The 23,940-nt window shown below is 36.6% G+C and overlaps 2 protein-coding genes across 2 annotated transcripts; both read right to left on the reverse strand.

Moving 5' to 3' along the window:
* Positions 1-11,551: 11,551 nt before the first annotated feature.
* Positions 11,552-13,184, reverse strand: LOC113348566 (probable F-box protein At4g22030). Its single transcript, XM_026592392.1, has one exon. It carries the CDS (start codon positions 13,036-13,038, stop codon positions 11,728-11,730), a length of 1,311 nt encoding a protein of 436 aa, XP_026448177.1. The 5' UTR covers positions 13,039-13,184; the 3' UTR covers positions 11,552-11,727.
* Positions 13,185-14,283: 1,099 nt separating this feature from the next.
* On the reverse strand, positions 14,284-20,844 carry LOC113348567 (condensin complex subunit 2-like). Its single transcript, XM_026592393.1, has 13 exons — positions 20,378-20,844; positions 20,187-20,288; positions 19,975-20,092; positions 19,095-19,168; positions 18,966-19,026; positions 18,690-18,890; positions 18,303-18,583; positions 18,014-18,158; positions 17,687-17,940; positions 17,310-17,340; positions 16,295-16,431; positions 15,891-16,001; positions 14,284-14,774 (listed from the first exon to the last, which is right to left on the reverse strand). Exons 1-13 carry the CDS (start codon positions 20,642-20,644, stop codon positions 14,583-14,585), a joined length of 1,974 nt encoding a protein of 657 aa, XP_026448178.1. The 5' UTR covers positions 20,645-20,844; the 3' UTR covers positions 14,284-14,582.
* Positions 20,845-23,940: the final 3,096 nt, after the last annotated feature.

A 23,940-nucleotide genomic window follows, 5' to 3' on the forward strand; every position in this document is an offset into this window, starting at 1 on the left:
TTCCAAAAATAATTCAGAATGAAGACAATAAAAAACTTGAAGCTATTCCTTCTGCAGTTGAAAGAAAACAAGCTGTTTTTGATCTGGATCCAGATAGCTCTCCTGATCCTGATGGATTTGGTGGTTGGTTCTATAGAATGGCTTGGGAAATTCTAAGTGAAGACTTTATTAAGGCTATACAATATTGTTGGGAAAAAGAATTCATTCCAGAAGGTATGAATTCTAATTTTATTATGCTTCTGCCAAAGATTAAAAATCCAATAAAACCAAACCAATATAGACCAATTGGTCTAATGAATTTCAGTTTCAAGGTTATTACAAAGATTATTACATCAAGATTAAATAATATGGTACAGAAGATTGTCTCTCCACAGCAAGGGGCATTCATTAAAGGAAGAAGTATATAAGATCAAATAGTATTAGCTTCTGAGATGATTAATGAGATAGAGATTAAGAGAAGAGGAGGCAATGTAGGTTTAAAATTATATATATCACAAACTTATGATTCTCTAAGCTGAGAATTTCTTTTTCAGGCTCTACAGAAATTTGGTTTTTCAGAAAAATTCACAAGATGGATCAATATTTTTCTAAAGTCAGCTAAGATTTCAATTCTTATAAATGGAGGATTAAGGCAGGGAGATCCTCTTTATCCCATCCTTTTTGTTATAGCTGAAGATGTTTTAAGCAAAAGATTAACTTCACTAGTGATGCAGGGTAAACTGAAATTAGTGATACAAAGAAATGGAGTGCACCCAATACATATAATGTTTGCAGATGACATATTCCTCTTTTGTAATGGTGAAAAAAGAAATTTGAAAAGTTTATTGAAAATTCTTGAAGAGTATCAAAAAGCATCAGGTCAAGAAATAAATCTGTTAAAGAGCAAGTGTTTTGTAAGGGGTACAAGCAGTGCAAGAAAAAAATCAGTTGGCAGAAGTTTGTGGTATGAATTTATCAAAGTTCCCAGATAAATACTAGGGTGTTATGTTAAATCCAGGTATTATTAGATCTAAACATGTTTGGGGAGTTGTAGAAATGTTACAAGAACAATTAGCTGGTTGGAAAGGGAAGCTACTTTCTTTCCAAGAAATACTAATACTAGTAAGATTTATCATGTGTAGCATTCCCATATTTAATATGTCAGTGTACAAGTGGCCAAGAAAAGTTCTCAAGGAAAGTGAAAAAATCATAAGAAACTTTCTATGGTCTAGAGATCCATCAGTCAAGAAGACAGTTACATTGAAATGGGAGAAAACTTGTGCTCCTTTAGCTGAAGGTGGTTTGGGTATAAAACAGTTAGAAGATATAAATAAATCAATGTTGATGAAACTCTGCTGGAAAATACAAACTGGAGAAGAAGAATGGACCAAATTCTTTAAAGGAAAATTCCAAGATAAGAATGGAAAGTGGATAGAATATTATAAGAAATCCTCCATATGGCCAGGGATTAAATGGGTATCTGCAGAGGTAGTTGAGCATAATAGATGGTTGGTTGGTGATGGAACTGAAATTTCAGTATGGAATGATGTGTGGATAAAAGAAAAATCATTAAAGGATATTTTTCCTAACAACAATATTATGGTACAAAACTAAGAAATGAAGGTAGCATAACTGATAAAAGATGGAGAATGGCAGATTCCATCAAAAAAATTCCAGCTTTTTGAAGCTACTGAACTACCAGTTATTGATCATAAAGGTGACAGGAGGATATGGAGTGCAACTTCATCTGGTAAATTCTCTGTAGCTTCTGCTTATAATTGTATAAGGAAAAAATTTTAACCACTGAATTAGGCAAAAACAGTTTGGCACAAGAGTGTACATCCAAATGTCTCTAGTAATGTATGGAAGACATTGAGGGGATTTGTTCCAACAGATGAAACAATGAAGAAGAAGAAATTCCATATAGCATCAAGATGCCCCTTCTGTAACAAAGAGGAGGAAAATATAGAACATATTCTCTGGTTCTGTGACTCTAGCGAACTTGATATGTTTCAAATCACAAATCCTAGATCTTTTAATGATATTCTCAAGTTTTCAAAACACAAGAGCCCAATAGTAAAAGATTTGTGGAGAGTAGCTGCCCTTACAACTTTAAGAGAGATTGTGTTCTTGAGAAACATAATAATTTATGAAAATGAGCAACCAAATCTGAAAGCACTTAAATAGAAGATTATGCAGTTTACAAAAGAATCTAATGTTAGAATGAAAGGAAACATGTGGAATTCTCCTTATGATCTGCAGATTTTGAAAACATTTGATTTGAAGTGTAGAAGTGTGAAGTTAAAAAGAATCATAGAAATATATATCTTCCTTACAAATCCTTCATTTATTCTGACATGTTGTGATGGTGCTTCTAGAGGCAATCCAGGGGATGCAGGATTTGGATTTATATGCAAACAAAGGAATGGAGAATACATCTATGAAATGGCTGGAGGTTTAGGTCTGGCTACAAATTTTGTGGCAGAAGTCTTTGCAGTACTATGTGCAGGGGAATGGGCAATTAGCAAAAACTTTCCAAAGTTTGTTTTCAAACTGACTCACAGGCAGCAATAGCAGCATTTCAATCTGAAGAGATTCCTTGGTGGGCTTGTACAAAATGGAACAAGATAAAAAGCACTCTACAAGAACGGTACTTCACTCATAGATACAGGGATACAAATTTCTCAGCGGATTCAATGGCAAAAAAAATGAGCAGGAATGGCTAAGGGAGAAAAAAGAAGTTATCTTTCCAAACCAGATTTTATCAAAACTATGGAAATACCAGAAAAGCCCTACTACAGATTTGACCAAGTTTAGATATAGTTGTGCTTTACTTTCAGCTTTTCAAAAGACCATATAAATTTTATGGGCTTGTTTTTTGTAATCTTGTGACATTATTCTTGGTTTAATAAAAAAAATTATTACCGAGCAAAAAAGAAAAGTCAAACTAAGATCAGAATTAACTTAGTTTCTCTTATCCGGAATCGAATTGGACTAAACAACTCATCTCGTAAACCTTTTATGTCGTTAATCCATAAATAATTCATACAAACCAAATAAATCAACTTGCATAATTATTCACTTCATCGGAAGCAATTGAAACAACATAAGCATTAAAACACCGCGATTGCACCGAAATTTTATAAGCCTAAACAATTGATACAGATAGCAATAGTTTTTCTTAATCGGAACCAATTGAATCACACATACATCCACACACACATAATGGAATAAACATCAATTGTACCGAAATTTTGTTAAGCAAAATCAATAAATGTATATGAAATAAACTCAGACTTTTCTTAAACAGGAAAACAATTAACTAACAAGATTGTTACCTCAAATTTCGCATCCACTTCTTCAATAAGTTTGCGTCTTCGTCCAGGGAGAATTGATATCGAAATATCATTATGTTGTTATCCTTATGCAAAAATAAAAGAATAACAACAACCAACCTTTACCAGAGAAAGGTTGAAAATCGGTTTTAACAATTACAAGCAAAAGTTGAAAACCGTCGAAACACATATGTTTTTATGCTAAACCAAAACCGATTCAACATATTGTGACTTTTTCACATATTGTTTCTACCAGAACCCCTCATGATTCTTTGATAAAGCGTACCAACATGGTCTAAAATTTAATCCTGCTAAATCAAAAAGTTACTCAAACCACAAGGGTTCACAACATATGAGATCGAATATTAAGGTAGTAAAACTGAAATCAAATATCCCATAAACATACATAGCAATTATATAAAAGCATTCAAGCATAGGCTATGTAAACTGAAAACTATTACAAGAAAAATTATAAATCAAATAATTTTATTCATAATAGTTCTATTCAAAATAGACCAATACAATCATTGAAAAGAAATCAAAAATTGATGTTTATTTTACTCGATTAAGTATTACATCGTATAACTTAATCTCTAGTGGTGCTCTTGTTGTTCACTGAGGTCTCTTCAGTGTTCAAACTCTTAAAGCATGTCTCAAGAGACTTGTCTGCAACCACTTCTTGTTTCTCAAGTTTTTCAACTTGAATCTTCATATCAGCAATATCAGCTTTTGTTTCCTCAATCTTATCTTTGAGCCAATCTTGATTTCGAACCGTTATAATAAGATTGGTTCTTAGTTCCTCAAAAGCTTGGATATAGTCAATCATACTATCAGAACGAATCCGATTGGTTTTGGTTGAGTCTTGTAGGTTGTAAGCCAACAGACATGACTCATCATGTGATCCAACTGAACTATCAGAATCATAATCAAACATGATATTTGATATGTTTTTCTTCTTCCTCTTTGTATTGATTCCTTGACAATCCTTAACCTCTTGAGCTTCCTCCTTATAAGCCTTTGAGACACTACGAGTTATTGGAGGCATGCTCGGTTATGTATTAATATAAATGATTGATCAGGGTTTCAAAATACAGGCAAGAGATAGTTTCTCTTTTTAAAAGAGACAACTTTCGGACCAAAAGATCTCAGAAAAATTCGAAAATATTAAAGAATATATTTCATTTCCTTAGTCCGAACTTCTCAAGATGGAAGGTTTATTAAAATTCGAAAAATCTAAATAAAACCTTTTTTTTTTAAAATCATGTTAAACATGAACATTTTTCTGACATCCATGGATTCGCAGCTATCCATAAAGTGTCACAGAATTTTTCTGATAAACAACTAAACAAAAATGTGCTCATGTTTTATTGTACCTTTCCCATCCAAGTTTATGAGCACGAAAAGGGATGAGAATGCACAATTTTGATACAACTAAATTGCATTGGAGTAAGCTTTTTCCAGCTTACAGTGAATATCAAAAACATAGTTCATGTTTCTCTTTGGGAATTTCTTCCCAAAATAATTTCTCCCAAGACGATGATCTTTTCTAACTCTAGAGATATGATCATGTGGAGAAACTGTACTAATGTGATAATTTTTCAGAGATAGATAAATCTCTCTTAATTCTTTCAATGAGATTTTCATAAGATTTTCTCATTCTAAGGACTTGCTTATTTTCCACATTAGTGTGTTTGTCTGAAACAACTATCGGAAATTCCTGATTGTTTCTTTTGGCAGAGATTCTCCCTTTCCCTTCCTTTTGGAGTCGTTCTTCATCAAAACTAGACTTGTTTCGATATGGGTGAGGAGGAACTTTTTTCCAGAAGTGATTATCAACTCTTTCTTCTGACTCTTTTGAGTTGATCTTATCGGGATGTGGTATAATCTGTCTTACTACTGAGGAATGGTCTTTCAGTTTTTTAAGACAAGAAACTTCCTTCAAAAAGTTTACCGCCGTATGTTGAAGAAGTATTAGTTTCCTGTCAAGTGACTGAAAATTGTATTCCCCATCACGGAATCGGTTCAAAGTTTCCTTTGGACAAGATTTCGTTTGAACATCGGTAGATCTAGAAGTTGGTTTCTCATCCTCTTCTACCTTGATATAGTTGGGAAAACTACCATCATCTTGATTTGTTTCAGATATGATTAAACCAGTTTTATCACAGTCTGTAGAAGTCGAGCAAGGACTTTTAGTTTCCTCATCATAAGAGATCACAACAGCATCATTAGTTAGAATCATAGGACGTGTCTCTTTATCTGTAAGAGATTTACCAAGAGCCTCTAGTTTGACAGTGAGATCCATTTTCTCTTTGGCTAGAAAATTCAGTTGACTGTTCTTTTCTATGAAATGGCGCGGGTTGGTCTAATTGCATCTATCTTGTGTGTGCATAGATGTTGAACAAATTCACATCGCGGTTCAATGGTCGCATGAAGACGAACAAGAAACAAAAATCTGTAGCCGAAGAGGATTATAACTTAATCGCTACTGGTACAATTAAGGAGGTTGATATTCCCCGGTTAGGGAGGTTTCCTATACTGCAAGATGATAAACCGCACGCTACTACGGACATCACATTTACAGGGGAGCACAAATTGAAGTATCAACATCGTGGATCTTTGGCATCGGTAATTCATCACTATCAAACTATTTCACAACACTGTCCTAGAGCTAAATATATTATTGAAAAAGCGGGATGGCAAAATTTACTGGACATACAATGTAGCGAAACCAACCATTCAATGGTTGATTATATTGCTGAGCGGTTTTGGGATACAACAAACACTCTTCACTTCCCATTTGGTGAGATGGGATTCACCCCCCTAGATTGGCTCATGTTGACTGGACTGAGTATCGGTGATGGGCCTGATGTTCCTTATGATTCGGGGAAGTACCAATTTGAACATGTTCGTGAGCATATCTTTCCGGATATCCAAGATGTCACGCTCTCTTCGAAAGCACCGTCGTGGGTTTCAAATTCAATTACAATTAAATATTTAAGGTCATATTTCTTCGAAGACAAGTTGGTTGCGGCTGAAAATGATAGCACCCTTGCTCATAGAGTAGCAATTGCCTTTTTCATGTATGTTTTGGGACATTTTTTCTTTTCTACTGCAAAGACTTATATTGATGCTGGATGGTTAGCTGCTTTTGAAAATCTTGATGTAGTATCCACGTTTGACTGGGGTGGTGCTGCGTTTTCGAAATTGTATGCGGCACTCCGTTTATCTGGGAGGAGACAGAAGGCACTATGTGGTCCATTCCAAGTATTAGAGGTATTCTTTCAATCTAGTTATTTTTCCTCTCATTGTTTATTTTGTTGCTAAGTTATTAAATTGGCTAATTATTTGGAATTGAGTAGTTTTGGGGGTATGAATACCTGGGCATATGTCGACCAGAAATCCCAGAGGCGAGTACAGAACAAAAATGGCCCGTATCTTCTAAATGGAATGTACCGAAGAATACAAATGATATTTTCCGTTGTAGGGATTTACTAAGTAAGCTTACTGCTGAACAAGTGACATGGCGACCATGGGAATCATACAGAGAAGTTCTTGCATCTGATATGGGATGCACGGCTACGCGGCTATCAGACTCGAGATATATATTTTCTTACATGGGCATTGTGAGTTAATTTGTAAATTTTATTATATAACATACTTTTTTTCTATATAACATACCTACTAAATTCTTATTCCCTTTCTAACTGTACAACACAACATGTATCTTGGTGAAAGGTGTTGGCGGCAAAACCATTGTAGTTTCGCTGTTCCTATAAGACTACACACAGTTATAGGGGATATTGGCAATATTCAAGCCGAACGCCTAAAAAAAAGAAGGTTTGGTCGATGCAACAGAGATAGTGCAAGTTGTTAAAGATTATGATATATATTTACAATACTGGACAATGGTAACCAACTCCAAAGATTACGTGACTCATCCTATTTGGGAAGCCCAAACATATGGGTATGTCGGTGACTTGTATACGGTCCCAATTGAACAACCTGTTGAACATGTACATATCCCTCCTCCACATCTATTATCCCAGGTAAGTGTACTTTCGACTTTTTATTGTACGTTCGATTTTTGTTGGTATATTTGTACTTATATATTTTATTTTTCTTCACAGCATGAAGCTTACACATTATTTCAAGAAAATGCTGATTTTAATCAACAATTTCGCGAATTTACATTAAAACAAACGAAGGAGAGGATGGACGTTATCATGTCGAAAGAAGCAGAAATACAAAGGCTAAATAATGCGAACGTTGATTTGCAGCAACAACTATCTCTTTTCCGTATGCCGCACACTGTCCAACCTCAGCTTGGATACGGTTCATTTTCCCAAACCCTGCCATCACAAGTTTGGAGTGGTATGAATCAGGGATCAGCTTCAACAATGTCATCAGTCAATACCAATCCGAGAACGCACATGCCTTTTCTGGCACCAAGATCGTCCACTTCGGATAATGATAATATGAAGGGTTAATTTGTTATGACTATTTAGATGAACTGTCTTTGGAGTTATCTTTTCTTATCTTATATAGTATAGTCATATCATATATAGTATAGTCTAATCGTATATAGTATTGTCATATCAGGTCACTGACAAACAGATATTTGTTTTTTTGAAAAACACATTTGCGTGAACCCAAAAAAATATCTATTTTGTTGGTTTTTTTAATGCTCTTGAAAATGGGTTATAAATTAAAGACTGGTTTCACTCAATATATGAATAACAATACATCTCTTCTGCTTCATATAGCAATGGAACAATATGAGAAAACCGCTCATTATTGCTCTTCTGTTTCTTCTTCATCTTCTTCTTCTAATAGTAGTTTTTATTCCTCTGATGATGATGCAATAGCAATTATGCAAAATAACATGGCCGTTAGTTTGGGAGTCCTTGTTACAAATTCAAAATGGCCTCAAACTCGTATCAGAATACCAAGAGATCGTGAGTCAGGGGCTGAACTTCTATGGAACGACTATTTCTCTCCGTACCCAAACCAACCACCCAATGTTTTTCGCAGAAGATTTAGAATGCGTCGACAATTGTTTAACCGGATAGTGGAAGGTGTTACCAATGCAAACAGATATTTTGTTCAAAAGCCCGATGCTTGTGGAGTTTTAGGATTAAACCCTCATCAAAAAGTAACAGCAGCAGTACGAATGTTAGCTTACGGATGTGCGGCAGATGCAATAGACGAGTACTTACGCATAGGAGAAACAACTGTGTTGGAAGCTACTCGTAGGTTCTGTAAGACGATTGTGAATTTGTATGGGAAAGAATATTTGCGTGAACCAACGGCTGGTGATATTGAACTGTTGCTCCAGCAAAACAAAGACCGGGGATTTCCTGGGATGCTGGGTAGTCTAGATTGCATGCATTGGAAATGGGATAAATGTCCGTCGGCAGAATCTGGGGCTTACACCGCGTATAAAGGGAGCGAAAGTATCGTGTTGGCGGCAGTGGTGTCGTATGACCTATGGTTTTGGCATGCTTTTTTTGGTATGCCCGGTTCTAACAACGATATTAATGTTATGAACCGTTCATATGTTTTTCGAAGTCTTGTAACAGGAAAAGCACCGCCGTGAGCTATGAGGTGAACGGACATTCATATGATATGCCGTATTATCTAGGTGATGGAATATACCCAGAGATTCCTACTATTATTACGGCCATTAAACATCCGGTGGGTAGGAAAAAGGAAATATTTTCATCGATGCAAGAGGGTGCAAGAAAAGATGTTGAACGGGGATTTGGTGTACTTCAACAACAATTTGGAATCATCAAACAACCTGCAAGAATGTGGAATCCAGATGTGCTTGCCTATATCATGAAAACTTGTATTATCTTACATAATATGATAGTCGAGGATGAGCGTCTACCCGGTGACTGGCCACATGTTTATGAACAACGTAGCAACGCAGCACCGGTTAATATATTAAGAGGCAATAGTGACGAGTTTTCCCAAATTAGAGCTCAGCAACGCCGATGTGCAATGCGTAACAAAGATGCACATATTCGCTTGCGTGATGACTTGATCGAAATATATGGGCAGAATATGGGAATTAAAAGTTGTCGTTTGTCATTTCCTTTCTATTATCTCTTTGTATGTAAACATCCTCAAGTTTTAATTAAGGTCGTATGTTTCTTGAAAAAAGTAGAAATTTAATTCAAATCAACGGAAGTAAATTTAAAATCCAAAAATTACATAATAATGCTAATTGTTCAGATACTAAGAAATTTAAATATAATAATACTAATAATACTACTAATCACTAAATAGGAGAAATAATTAAGGTTTGAACTATTCCGCCTTTGTGTTAAGATTGGTTTCTTTTATTCCGAACTATGTCCGCCCTGCGAAGTCGGAAGTACTCTTGTTGTACAGGTTCCATTTTTTCAAGATCCATCATAATGATGCGAAATTCTTCGTCTTCAGCTTGCTTGGCTATTTTTGCAGCATGTTCAGCTTGTTTTGCTGCAAACTCTGCTGCTCTTTGTTCCATCTTGAATCTTGATTGTGCTTGGTAATGAGTATTGAAATTTTGTTGTTCTTTAATAATTATTCCCATCAATTCCTCTTGGTGACTGGATTTCTCTCTCCCTGTTTTCTTCAATCTTTTTGCTGCTTTTTTCCCCATCTTACGAAGATATGTGTTCTCTATGTCTCCCCCATCTGTGTCGTTACCGGTCTCTCCTTGAGTTGTTGTTTGCGGTCCTTCATCATCTTCCTCGTTATTCTCATAAGTGTCCAAATCATGCGTCGTATCGAATACAAAAGTCGATCGTCGATTATATTTTATATTTTCTAACACAACTTGGTAGCACTCTTCGTGCTTAAATTTTTTCCCATCGTTGCATTCCTTGAACCTCTTGTTAACTTCTTCAAGCTGTTAATGTTTTTAAAAACACTTAAGTACATGGGCGCTTATTAAATATTAGAAAACAATGGTTGGAAAAATCAAGAATGCTTACCTTCTTTTCAGGACCCCATCCAGTATGATATTCACCTTCAACTTCTGCCTCTTTTGCCGAAAATAACGCCACATCTTTACTTATTCCCTGATATCGTTTTTGCCAAGAACTCCAAGACCGCTCTGGATTATTAGGTAAATGAAGTTCAATATCATCCTTGATACGAGTCCACAACGTCGCCTCTGATTGATCAGCTCCAACACTAGAATCTTGAGATATAGATAAATGAATTTTACACATTGTTACATCTTCGATTGTCGTAAAATTTGGACCTCGTGCTACTCTTGGTGCCATTGTAAGCGAATCCGTGAAAATTTTCCAACTGATTTGAAAGCAGAAACAATATTTCTTCTTATTGGTTTGGATAGTTTGAAGTATTGAACCCTGAAAATGTCACAGGATCTCATGTGTATATATAGGTGTATATATGGGAAAAAACTGTCTTCCTAACTTTCCAACGTTCCAAATTATCCAACGTTCCATTTTCTTCAACGTTCCATTTTCTTCAACGGTCGAATTACCAACGGTATAAAAAAATTTCAAAATCAATTTTGTCTAAGTATTTTTTTTTTTTTAAACTCAAGCTTGGGGCGTTAACTATATAAACGCCTGGCGTGGGGCGTTAACTATATCAACGCCGGGATGGGGCGTTAATTATATCACCGCTCGTTGTGGGGCGTTAATTATATCACCGCCTGGCGTGAGGCGTTAACTATATCAACGCCTGGTTGGGACGTACACTTTATCAACGCCTGGCGTGGGGCGTTAAGAATATCAACGCCGGGGTGGGGCGTTTGTATAATCTTCGTCTGAATGGGGCGTTCATTTTATTAACGCCTGACGTGGGGCGTAAACTTTATCAACGTCTCAACGGGCGAACATTTTATCAACGCCTGAACCGGGCGTAACTTATATAAACGCCTCTTTATGGGGCGGTGACTTTACGTACGTTTCACAACAGGCGTAGATTATATATACGCCCGATGCCAAACGTTGATTATACCTCCGCTCCACTATATATAGTTTTGGTCTTGGTCCCAGACCAAATATGGTCTGGAATTTGGTTTTGGTCCAGATTTTAGTCTTTACTCCGTCCCGTTGCGTCTCCTCCCTGGATCATAATTATGGGTTTACTCGTCCATTGCAGTTGCTCTTAGGTACTTGAGTGACCAAACGCTCGTTTCCTTTTCAGTGCATCCCTATTGATATTATTATATTCAACCGGCGTATAAAATATGTTAAAGAAAAATTGACTGAAACAAATATTTTTAATCACATTAATGAATTGAAAAAAATGCAATTTCAAGTTTGAAATTTGAATACATGAAATGAAAAATAAACTTAAGTTAAATTTGAATTAATTGTGTCACTGTACGTAAACTAGAACTATGCTGCACAATATGAACTAGGAACCCAACTTGCAGATATCCCTAGAAAAGCTTGCTGGCAAATTCCTTAGTTACTGGCCTTGATGGTGATAATGATCCAGAAAAGTGTCTGAGGTCAGATAAGCTTCTGCCTAACTGTAAAGCCACCTTCATTTCAAACAATTTTCCATGCTCTCTCTTTTCCACCTGTGGTTCCTCTAATGTAGACTCTATTGTCTCTTCCAGCAATTGAAATGAACCGGCAGAAGCTCGATACATTTCGAAAATCATTCCGATTTGTCCACCGTGTTCCATTGTGTTCACAACGGTCGCCATTGCTCCAGCAGTGACACCAACCAACAAAGCAAGTGACCCATTAGATGATGATCCAGCAAAAGCTGCACCTAAAGCACCAAGTCCTGTTAGCAATGGACCAGCAATTGCTAGAGTCTTGTTGATTTTCAGCATCATGTTGCTTAGTCTTATGTATTCTTCAGTATCTCTTGTTCTCAACAGTTCAACTATGCCTCTCATTTCTTTCTCAAGCTTACTACTCCAACCATTATTTCCTACTTTACCGTTATTAATGACCTGTGTTTCTTGTTTTGGACTTTGTTCTGGCCACCAGTTTGCTGGCTCGACGTTCTTTGGGAACTTTTCAATCATTACACCTCCAAGCAGTGGAAGTGGGTAGGCTTTATCAAGTGCCAAAACCTTCTTCATCGCTTGGTTGACATCCCTTTGAGTAATAGGAGTACGACTAAGAGAAAGTTTAGTTTTGATCTGTTCGTGAAGTTGTCTGAACAATCTTGTAGCGTTTCGTTGTTCTTCAGCAAGTTGTGAAGGTTGGATTGTGTTCATCACCACTAACATCCCTGTTGCTGCTGTATACAATAGAGTAGATGTAACCTGGAGAGCCAAAAGAGATGACGAAGATCCAACTACACCGGTTGATCCGAGTCCTGTCATGGTTGCAGCAGCAATAGTGATAGCATTGATTGAGTTGAGAAGAAGTGTATTCCAGTTGTTTCTTTGTTCTCCTATATTTTGATGCATCTCAATTCTCTCAGCAATAGCTTCCATAATCATATAAAGCTCTCCAGCCAACGTCGTCGGACTGAGAGTTGGACTAAGAGTTGGACTGGCACCATGTCCAGGGCTATTAATAAAGGTTTTCATGATTTGTTGGGTAATGTTTGTCATGGGTTCTGAATTTTTAGTTGTTAAGCTGGGAAGGTTAAGATCATAAGGTTTTCTAATATTATTCAGTTTTGGAAATTGAAGTGCAGCCTGAACACCTTTTCGTGACTGTGAAACAGTGGATGAAGAGTGAGAAGAACACAAGAGATTTGAAACTACTTGAAGGGTTGCCATTTTACACCGGAAACTTTGTATATTCTGTTTAGTTCTGTTTACTCCGGTTGCAGTTGTAGTATAGTGATGGTTTATTGGTTGTGGTCTTGTGGAGTTTTGTAGTAGTAGTAGTGAAATGTTATGTAAGTTTGGGTTATTTGTAGCTCTCTGGCATTGAAGGTTATATATAGAGAGATACAGTCTAGGGTCTTGGCATTGAATTATTAGATGAGTCTTAGTTTTGAACGAGTTGAATTTGGAGTTCTTTGGACTATTATTTCTTTGAACAGCATGCATATATGTTGACTTGTCAACGAGAATGGGTAAAACTATTTGAACGAAGAATAATACTATTTATTGATTTAAGGTGTCGTCAGTTGACAGATGAGATCTTGGACCAGCATGTCTTGGCTGCCATAGAAAATGAAGGTTGGATCTAGATGAACGTTGCAACTCGCTCCATCTTGCATGGTCTAATACTAATTTAAGTAATAGAAAGGGATCTGCTTAAACAATTGATTGTTTTTATGGAAATGGTCCAGTTTGCCTAGTAATCCAATAAGTTGACAAACATAATTTATGAATGTGTAGTGGGGAGACAGGCACGAAAGTCAATAGCATGTGAAGGTTGATAATCGGGGTATTGGCTTGAAATGTTAAACTCTATTAGTTTAACTAAACACATCAGGTTAATTTCACAAGTTGAGGAAACTCAATCTTCGATATAACCTCTTTAATATAGCAAAACGTTTGTTTATCGCATCTGCTTTACCTACTTGACCGACTGTAATTTAGTCGGAAAAATTTCAGAACATTCGTCTATTTAACTAGATGGAAATCCAAAGTAGAGTTTTCTGGAAAAACAAAAGAGTGACTAATTAAATTTCTCCAAAACCACATCACTCACAATGGAATTTAGAACCCGGGAGGTCTGTCTGATAGGATACTGAAACTGAAATTGATTAGTTGTAGTCTTACATCAACAGAGTTTATATAGCCTACTAGAATTCTAGTTCAATCAGGAAAGTATCAATAACCAAAAATCCCTGAAGTGGGAGGAAAAGAAGAAGTCCGATTACGAAAAGAAAAGAAACTGGGAAAGAAGAAAAAACCTCTGGTTCCTTTTTCAAATCCAGTCACTACCGGAAGTTGAGTCCGGCAGTAACCCATAACCAAAAAAACTTATGTGAATTTACTAATAACTCGCACAATAAGATTAAACTTTAAGAACATGACAAGCTTAAGTTTTTCATGAAACAGAATCGGTTATCTTCAAACCAAAGTCTGCTTTATAGGAGGTCATGAAAAGGCAAGAGTGACTAACTGAGAAAAATAATCACATGCTTTAGAAAACATCATGCACATAATACACAAAACAGTGAGGAAAAAAAAAAAAGGAAACAGTATCAAACTTGCATATCATGGCACTTCATGAGGTAGTTGAGTGCCATAAAATAGAGGAAGTGAGCCACCTCCCCCAAGCATTACACACCCATCTTTATCATTAACACAAAAGAGGAAATTTGAACTATTGTGGGTGACCTCTAAAACATCTTCAGCAATTTTCAGCATGCAGGAAATTGTATTTGGAGATCATCCAAGTTGGGGTTGTCAAGAATGCGCAAGCCGTGCTCATTAGCCAAATGCAAGAGGCATATAAAACAGAGATGGGGTGAGATATCCTCACGTGCAGCTGCTCGGCAATCATCGGGAAAGCTGGATAAGAGATGCTTGAAAGATACTGCAGCAGCACTCTCCTACAATCAAAATAAAGTACCATCATTTTTCACTAGGACAGTATCTTATCAAAGTGAAATTAAGAAGCTGAAAGATGAGGGATGTAACATTATAATGTACGAATCAATGGAAAAAATGGTTATTAATGGTGAAACAAGTTAGATTCGTGTGTATATCCTGGAAATGACAAAACATAAAGAATCATTGTGTAATGGCATTAGTCCAATCAATTAACTAATTCTATTTAACAAATGAAATCAGGACAGAATGTGAGTAACTGCACTAACATGCATTTCATGAGAGAGTCAACAATTTCATGTAGTATTGTAGCGAACTATGTATAAATGCGCACAATCAGAGGTGTGCGTACTTTAAAGGATAAGAGCTTACAGCTAGAACTTGTCTATGAGCACAAAATTGGGAGGAACAACCTAGAATAGGAACGTTGATTTTCAAAGTCTGCTGTTTGGAAGTTCGAATTGTTGCCAAGGGTCCGTCTCAAGACTGGCCTAATTCACTTCCTCATTAGATTGGTAACTCTACTAAATACTCCTCTATAAGAATTTTATGCAACTAAACATTTGATAAGTAAATATTTCAAAGATAATCTTTAACCCATATTCATATATCAGCTTATGCTCAAGTATTATCCAGTAAATAGAATATGTTTCCATATATTTGAGGTAGTATCTGAATTAAATCGGTCCCAGAGCATGCCAAGTAAATGGTTTAAAGTATGTCCTAGTGAACCCGCATCACCAAATCTTAAGCAATTCTGGAATGGCCATACATGTTGTCAGATCCAAACTGTCTAAATGGATATTAGAAAAGAGTTTGGCATTGTAGCTTTCCTTTAATATTATATAATAATTATTATAGGGAGTTCAATGAGATAAGACAAATGCACTTCATTAATCCCATGCTAAGTTAAGCTAATATTATAAAAGAGAAACGAGTAACTCGAAATTTGTAAGTTATCCAATTATTGTTGCCTTGCCATACTTGATGCTCAAACATCACTCAAGAAACAATGAAAAATTTGAGTGCAAGTTCATATTCTAGTAGTTGAGAGATGGTCTAACTATGTAGTCAAAATATGTGAATATTCTGGAGAAATATATGGATTACGGACTTACCATTTCAGTCACTTCAACAGATTCTTGCATATGATCCCAGAGCGTTCCTTTCAACACGTGAACATCAACTTGTTTTGCAGTTTTGTCATACTGAACTTCAATTTTGTTTACCTAATCATTTGAGGAAACATAAAGAAGAAGGCAATCATTATCAACTACAGAGGACTTCGAGGGATAATGAAAAGTGACAGATCTTATTATCTTAATGCCATTTGGTAGTGTGCAGCACGCAAAGTGAGTTCAACAGCTCTGCAGCCTCTGCTAATAGAACACTGTTCTTTATTTCTTATTCTTTCTTTTTCATCTTTGAGGTATAGTTTAAAACTCCAATCTAAAGGTTGATTGCCACATTTCTATGAGAGCAAGAGCAGCTGAATTACAGACTTTAGAGAGAATAAACATACCTGGCGAGGTTGAGAAACAAGCGTGCTTGAGTCTTCCACATCACTGTGAACATTTCCATCATCAAAGTGGTCACTTAACACACTTTCATTGTCCCATGGCGCGCCTGGTTCAAAATCACCATCACACCTTGATTCATCTGAGAAAAAGGCAAACCACCAAATCACATCATTACCATGTCAAAGTATATGTCCTGTCAAGACTAATGAAGCCAATGAAGATATTGAGGCATCAACTTAAATCCATTAGGATGGTGGAAGGAATATATACTAGTGTAAGAAGACCTTGTTCCTAGAAAGGGAACCTAAATAGGACAATATCAATAAGTTACAGAAACCAACAGAATTAAGTCAATGTTTACTTTATCCACGTGTTAGATAGCAGAAAAACAGGTGTGCATAAGAAAAACAGTGCAAAATCTTTCAAACACACTGCAATCATAAAGCTGTCCAGCAGTTATGTCTCAAGATTTTAGTCTCTACGGAGATTTATATTGTTATAGGACTAAACTGAATGACCCCAGATTTTAGTATGTTCAAACATATCACATACAACCCTTTTAAATTACTCGAATCTTCTAAAGTGTAATTTAAGTTTTACATTAAGTGACTTAGGTCATTCCCTAACATGCTTATCAAATTAATCAACATAGTTGTATTGCATATATCATAATTTGTCTGACCTTGACTTATAAATATGGAGTAGTATCTAATGAGGCTACAAATTAGATCAGGAATGCCATGAACATGGATATGCCTTTTCCACTAAACAGTGCATGGTTAGCAAGAGTCTAGCAGCTAGTAGCAGAACAAGAAAAGAAATCAACAAAATAGTAGATGTGACGGAGGTTCTGGGGCCAATTTCTTATGCAATAAACTACAGAATACATGAGAATCTGAAAGCGCAGAAACTCAATAGTTATGTCCTAGCAACCAATCACATTTGCAATTTAAAAGATCAATCTTCCAAAAGAGATTATGCAATTGAGCAATATATGGTATAGCTGCATGACATTACCTGGCATTTTCCTTGCTCTTTTCCCAAGGCACTACAAACAAAACATATGATTTATCAGCATATGCAACAACATATAAACAAGACTATAAGGTTTATAGCAGAACACTAAAAAGTGTAGACTTTTGGAACAGATAAAGTTTGTGTTCAAATAAACAAAAATCGTAAAAAGACCTATCAGTACAAATGAATTTCGTCAATATGTTAATCATAGAGGTTATTCCTGGGATAAGTTTTTAATCCAGCTATTGTGAATCTTGATACGCCTAAGGCCTTATTTTCAGGTCTTGTATGCCGGCAAAATTGGCGCAATGGGCTGTGCCTGTGCACCAGTTGATAAGGATGTAATATTGAAAAAGGCAGAAAGTAACAATTCTTACCATAACATTAGGAAGAAGAAACAACTTAACAAGATCCTCAGGTTGATAATGGCAATCTTCTGGAAGAGTGGTATTACAACGATCTCGATTTGCCCGTAGCAGTAGTGATTTAGGATTTTTGGGAGCAGCAAAGAGATCGGGAATTTCCTTTTCCAGAGATTTTGTGAAATCTATATCAGATTCTGCCTGTTTTTTCCTGTTTGGCCTTTTGGTAGTCGCTTCTGCATTTTCCGCAACAGGGACGTCCCCTGTAGCTGCAATCAGTCAAATTATTTGTCAGTGGATCGAAGTTTCTGAAGACACAATTAACCCTCTCTTCAAACCTACCTTTAGCTTTCCGAAACTTCCAATGTTCGGGACCAGCCCAAGCATTTTGATTTGATGTAAAACCCAACCCGAGCAACAAAAAATCAGAAACTTTCTCAAATCTGTCAGCCATTTCCGGTTCTTGGAATGGGAATGAATCGCCCTCCTGCAACAATAAATAAAGAATCAGTCAGATAACAAAAAACAGGATTCCTTGGAGAATGAAAACATAAATATAGTGAGCAGAAGTAGGGGCAAAATGAGTATAAAAGGCACTTCATTGTGCACTATACAACCAGTTAACAGCTACCTCTTGATGACTTGGAAAATTCTGATCCATATTATTGGAGTTTTCATCAATTACGCTTGCCTGATCATCATGGTCAAAACTCCATCCCTCACAATGTGCATCATCATCCATGTCAGCTTGGTTGTCAGCAAATGTATCAGATTGTTCCGTCGTTTCAAGTCCAGCAGAAAATGTATCAGATGGCCTTTGGTTAGTTTCATCAAACTGATTTATTATGATCCTTAAACTAGGGGAAATTTCGGAACTGGTGGACATATTAATTGCCATCTGCTCGATTGATTCTGTGAACAACGCAATGAAATAAATTAATTGAATTAGAATAAATTAGTACTGAGAAATGCAATATCAAAGATCGGAAAGATCAAACTTCAAAATGCAACAACCCACCTCTTGCAAAGGAAATATCGATCACCTCTGATTTATCACTTTGAGGTTCACGTGGCCTACATTTTCCTGGTGCTTCCAGGGAATCGAAAACCACGCGACAGTCTCCATATACTCCAAGGTTAGTCAATAAGAGACCTTTAGCCCCACCTTCATCAAATTGTGCAGATGTTTGATGGTACAAAGGATCCACTGCAAATGCAGCTGCACAGAAAGAGACAGAATATTAGCACCTGACCTAACATCATGCACATTAAAAAGTTAGGGTCAAAAACTTACCATCGAACTTCTTTACATTGAGAGACTCAAAAGATGACTCCAGAGTTGAGATGGGTGACATCTACGAAAAATTGAGCTCTATTAGCTACAGCACTGTACAATAACTACCGAAACAAGATTATGCCAAACCTTTTTATCTGTATCCTTCTTAGCACGCCCTTCGTCATGTTCGCCGTTAATGCACTCAGCACCGCCAATAGTTTCTGGCATGAAAAACACAAGAGAAGGAGACTTTCAACAGCTAATAAACATGAGTCCTTTGAGCAACAAGATAATGCAGTTTAAGGGATCCCCTAAGGTCCTGGTAAAGAATCGGCACAGAGAAAAGAGATCCGCAAATTGAATCTCAATTAGAAGAGATTTGGAAATTCAAAATAAGATTGTTAAACTTGGACTACTTTTAATTCGAACCCAAGTGCATACAACGTTTTAATGCGAGAGCATCCTCCCCAATGTCCCCATAGTGACGGAAGTCCAACTCAACTGACTAAGCAGCTGGTCTTTAATTTAAAGGGATTGATTTGGCATTTCATATCCGTTGCAGCATTTGGGAGAGGTAGTATGCTCTCACTTCATTCATTTTGTACTTTTAATTGCTCTGATAGTTGTCTTACTGTTCAATAAATGGAAGAAAAAAAAATAACAGCATCTTTCATGTATCTAATCATGGTGAGATGCTAAGGCATAGAAGCAAGTACTTCCATTAGAAGTCAAGTGAATGTAATAAAGTTTAGCCAGGTTATCACCAATCAGTGACTTTAAAACTAACCAGACCAAACATAAAAGTAGTGCAGGAGAGGGAAGCGTCTGTTAATGTTTCGAGGGATTTAGAATTTGCTTTCAACCAAAAGTGAAAACTTAATCAAGTGACCAGACTCATTTAAAACCAACATAGATTCTGAGATCTAAATAACAGTATACCAAACAACCCCATTTCAGGAGTTCCTTCTTATAATTTTATCTCAAAAGGGGGGGAAAACTTAAATGCCAAAGAGTAGTAAAAATTAACCTTGTTCGTCTTCACGACCAGCTCTATTGATTCCACCAAGTACCTTATATGCCTCTGAATGCACAGAATCAACTCGAAGTGCATAAATCTTAACCCCTGCTTCCAAAGTGCAACTTGCCTATATAAACAAAAATACCCAAATTAAACAAACAAACAAAAAAAACATAAAATAAATCTACAACCCTAAAAATGATGTAAAAATGAATTCAAACCTTCTGAAAATTGGTCTCAACATCATCTTCTGCTTCAACTTTAATGAGCTCACTTAAATGGTCAATAAGGGTTAGCTCCCAAGTATTCTTCTGGTTAATTTTCTATAATCACAAAAACAAATAATAATCCCATTATTAAAACAAATAACAAAAAAATTGAGGGTAAAAACGGAAAAGAAGGGGTTACTTACATTTTCACTGGCGAGTTTGATACAATTCTGAAAGAGTGCTGCAATTTGCTCTTTACTAAAACAAGGATCAGAAGACGGTGGAGGATACGGAGTAAAACTCGTTGTAGATTTGCGACGAATAGCTTTAGCACGGGCTGCTCGCGCTTGTGCTCTTTCTAATTGATCATCATTTGAACCTAAGAAGAAAGGACTTGTCGGAGGTTGGATTCGGGAAGACAGTAGAGCTTTCTGCTTTCCCATCTGATTAGGGCTTAGAAATTCCCCCATTTTTTAACTTTACTTTGCCAAATCCCTCTAATAACTGGTTTGATTTAGGTTTTTATGAAGATTTTTGCTCACTTGGTTTATCTTTGTAGAGAGAAAGAGGAGATGGAGCGTCGGGGAGGGTTTTGAAATTTGGAATCGGAGAAATTGTTATCGGAGTGGGTGAGGAGAGAGAGAAGAGGAAAAGAAAATAATTTTTATTTTCAGTTTTTTCCCCCTCACATTTTTGAATCGATTTTTCGAGCAGTGTTATGGTGTTTGTCAATGCAGATTTGTTAAAATAGAATCTGGTTGTATTGTTAATTTGTTATGCTGTCGGTCCACGTATTTGGTGAGATCTCAAGATATGGACGGATATTGCTCAAGAACGTAATTCTTTTTTAGGGAAAAGGAGCTACATAGAGAAATGGTATTGAAAGAATAGAATCATATATTACAATTACAATCTGATAAAAATTAAAGTGATGATCGAGTCACTATTAGAGTTGCACAACGGGTAGGGCGGGTAGGATATGGTCTATACCCGCCACCCTACCCGCCAAATAATGGATAGGGTAGAATACAGTTAAAAAACTACCGGGTAGGGTAGGATTGACGGGTATGAGTAGGGTATGTGCACCCCTAGGTAGGGTGGGTAGGATATGGCCTACACCCGCCACCCTACCCGTTTACTGGCGGTTAAGAAAATCTTTACCCGCCATCCTACCTGCCAAATAGTGGATAGGGCAGGATACGGTTAAAAAACTGGCGGGTAGGGTAGGGTTGGCGGGTATGGGTAGGGTATGTGCACCCCTAGTCACTATTAATACAAGAATCTAATCAGAGACAGGCTGTCAAGAGCTGGCATTCTGTTATATCAGAAGGTGACGGTGTTCATAACTGTATGTAGTAAATACAGACAGATGAATGATTAGAGGCACCTGACTGTAATAACACATACACTAAACACTAGATATACTTTTTAACTCTACTAGCCCCCCTCAAGCTGAGTGTGGAAGGATGAACACTCAACTTGGTGTGTAGAAAATCAAATCGATGACATGCAAGTCCCTTGGTAAAGATATCAGCAACTAAGAGATTAGTCGAGATATAGACAATATGCAAATTCGTGGACTGAAGAAGCTCTCGAATGAAATGAAAATCAATGGCAACATGCTTCATTTTGCTATGCAGAACCGGATTAGATGCAAGAGCAATGGAGCTTTTATTATCACACCCCGGAGTAGGAGAAGATGGAAGAAAGATGCAGAGATCTTTTAGAAGTTGACAAACCTAAAGAACTTTTGCTGCAATATGAGCTAAAGAGCGATATTCAGCTTCAGTGGAGCTTCTGGCAACTGTTGCTTGCTTTTTGGAGGACTAGGATATAAGATTAGATCCAAAAAAAACACAGTAACCACAAGTAGACTTTATATCATCTGGATTTCCAGCCCAGTCAGAGTCTGAAAATGAAGATAAAGTTGTAAGACCCTTCTGAAGAATGATACCATAATCTGTTGTATGTTTAAGATATCTTAAAATGCGTTTGGCAGCAATGATATGAACAGATGTAGGAGCACTCATATGTTGGCATACTTGGTTGACGGCATAACAAATATCAGGCCTGGTCCAAGTGATATACTGGAGAGCACCAACCAAAGACCTATAATCTGTAGATTCATCTTCAGTGAGAGGAGTACCTTCATGTTTGCTCATTTTAGTATCAGCTACAGCTGAAGTGGTGCAAGGTTTAGCATCAATCATGTTAAATTTCTTCAAGAGGTCAAGAACATACTTGGACTGTGAAAGATGCATTGCAGAATTATTCCTCTTAACAATGACTTCGTTGCAGAAAGTTGAAGAAGATCCAGTAATGATAATATCATCAACATAGATGAGAACAGCTGTAATCTGAGAACCACATTTATGAGTAAATAAAGAAGTATCTGCTAGATAAGCTTGAAAACCATAGCAAGTAAAGAATCCATAAGCTTAGCATACCAGGCTCTTGGGGACTGCTTAAGACCATAGATGGATTTGTTGAGTTTACGTACATGATTAGGTCTAGATTGATCCAAAAAACCAGGGGGTTGTACCATATAAACATCCTCTTATAGATCTCCATGGAGGAATGCATTACTCACATCAAGTTGCTTGACAATCCAATCTTTATGAACAACAATAGTTGGCTTTGCCACAGGACTGAATGTCTCTGTGTAGTCAATACCTTCATGCTGACTGTAGCCCTTAGCAACAAGTCTAGCTTTATGCTTAGCAATAGTGCCATCTGGATTATGTTTGAGCTTAAAAACCCATTTACATCCAACTATATTCATACCAGGAAAAGGAAGTACATAAGACCAAGTATCAGCATCTTTAAGAGACTGATTTTCATTTTCCATAGTTGTAAGCCATTTAGGAATTTTATAGGCTTGAGTGTAAGATGTAGGAACAAAAGGAGTAATATGCACCATGAGAGCAGAAGAAATAGCATGCTTAGTAGTAAAGAAAGTTTTAGGCTTTCTGGTACCTCTTTTACCTCTAGTAATCATCTGATGAGCATTTTCAACAAATGTGGTAGTAGGAGTTGCAGAAGAAGTAACATCAATAGTTGACACAGTCTCTGAAGAAGCATCATCATTAACTGACACTGGGCTTGAAGTAATAACGACATATGGAGAAATAGAAGTATGTGAAGTAGTATCTGAAGTATGAGGAGCCGAAGAAGTATTGTTGTCAGTTGTTGAAGGAGGAGATACAACATGCACTGGTGTAGAAGAAATGACAGCATCTGAATGGAATAAATGAGAAGTAATGCTGGTGTTAGAAAATTTGAACAATTTGCAAGCCAGAGCTGGAAAATGAGACTCATCAAATGTAACATGCCTTGATATGTAAACCTTTCTAGAATAAGGTTCAAAACATCTATAACCCTTCTGAGAATAAGAATAACCAAGAAATATACAAAGTGTACTTCTAGGTTCCAATTTATGATGAGTATATGGTTTTAACCAAGGGTAACAATCACATCCAAACACCTTGAGACTGTTGTAGTTGGGAGCTGCACCATAAAGATTTTCATATGGAGATAAAAAAGAAATAGAGGCAGTGGGCAATCTGTTAATAAAGTAATTTATTGTCTGAAAAGCATCAACCCAAAAAGAATCATCCAGGTTTGCTTGAATGAGCAATGTCCTGCCAAGACCAACCAAATGTTTATGCTTAGATTCAGCAACCCCATTCTGCTCAGGGTTATGTGGACAAGTATACTGATGTAAGATATCATTGTTCACTAATAGAGTCCCAAGTGTTGTGTTAAT

This window comes from Papaver somniferum, chromosome 2 (genome assembly GCF_003573695.1).
Source record: "Papaver somniferum cultivar HN1 chromosome 2, ASM357369v1, whole genome shotgun sequence".
Lineage (NCBI taxonomy): Eukaryota > Viridiplantae > Streptophyta > Magnoliopsida > Ranunculales > Papaveraceae > Papaver > Papaver somniferum.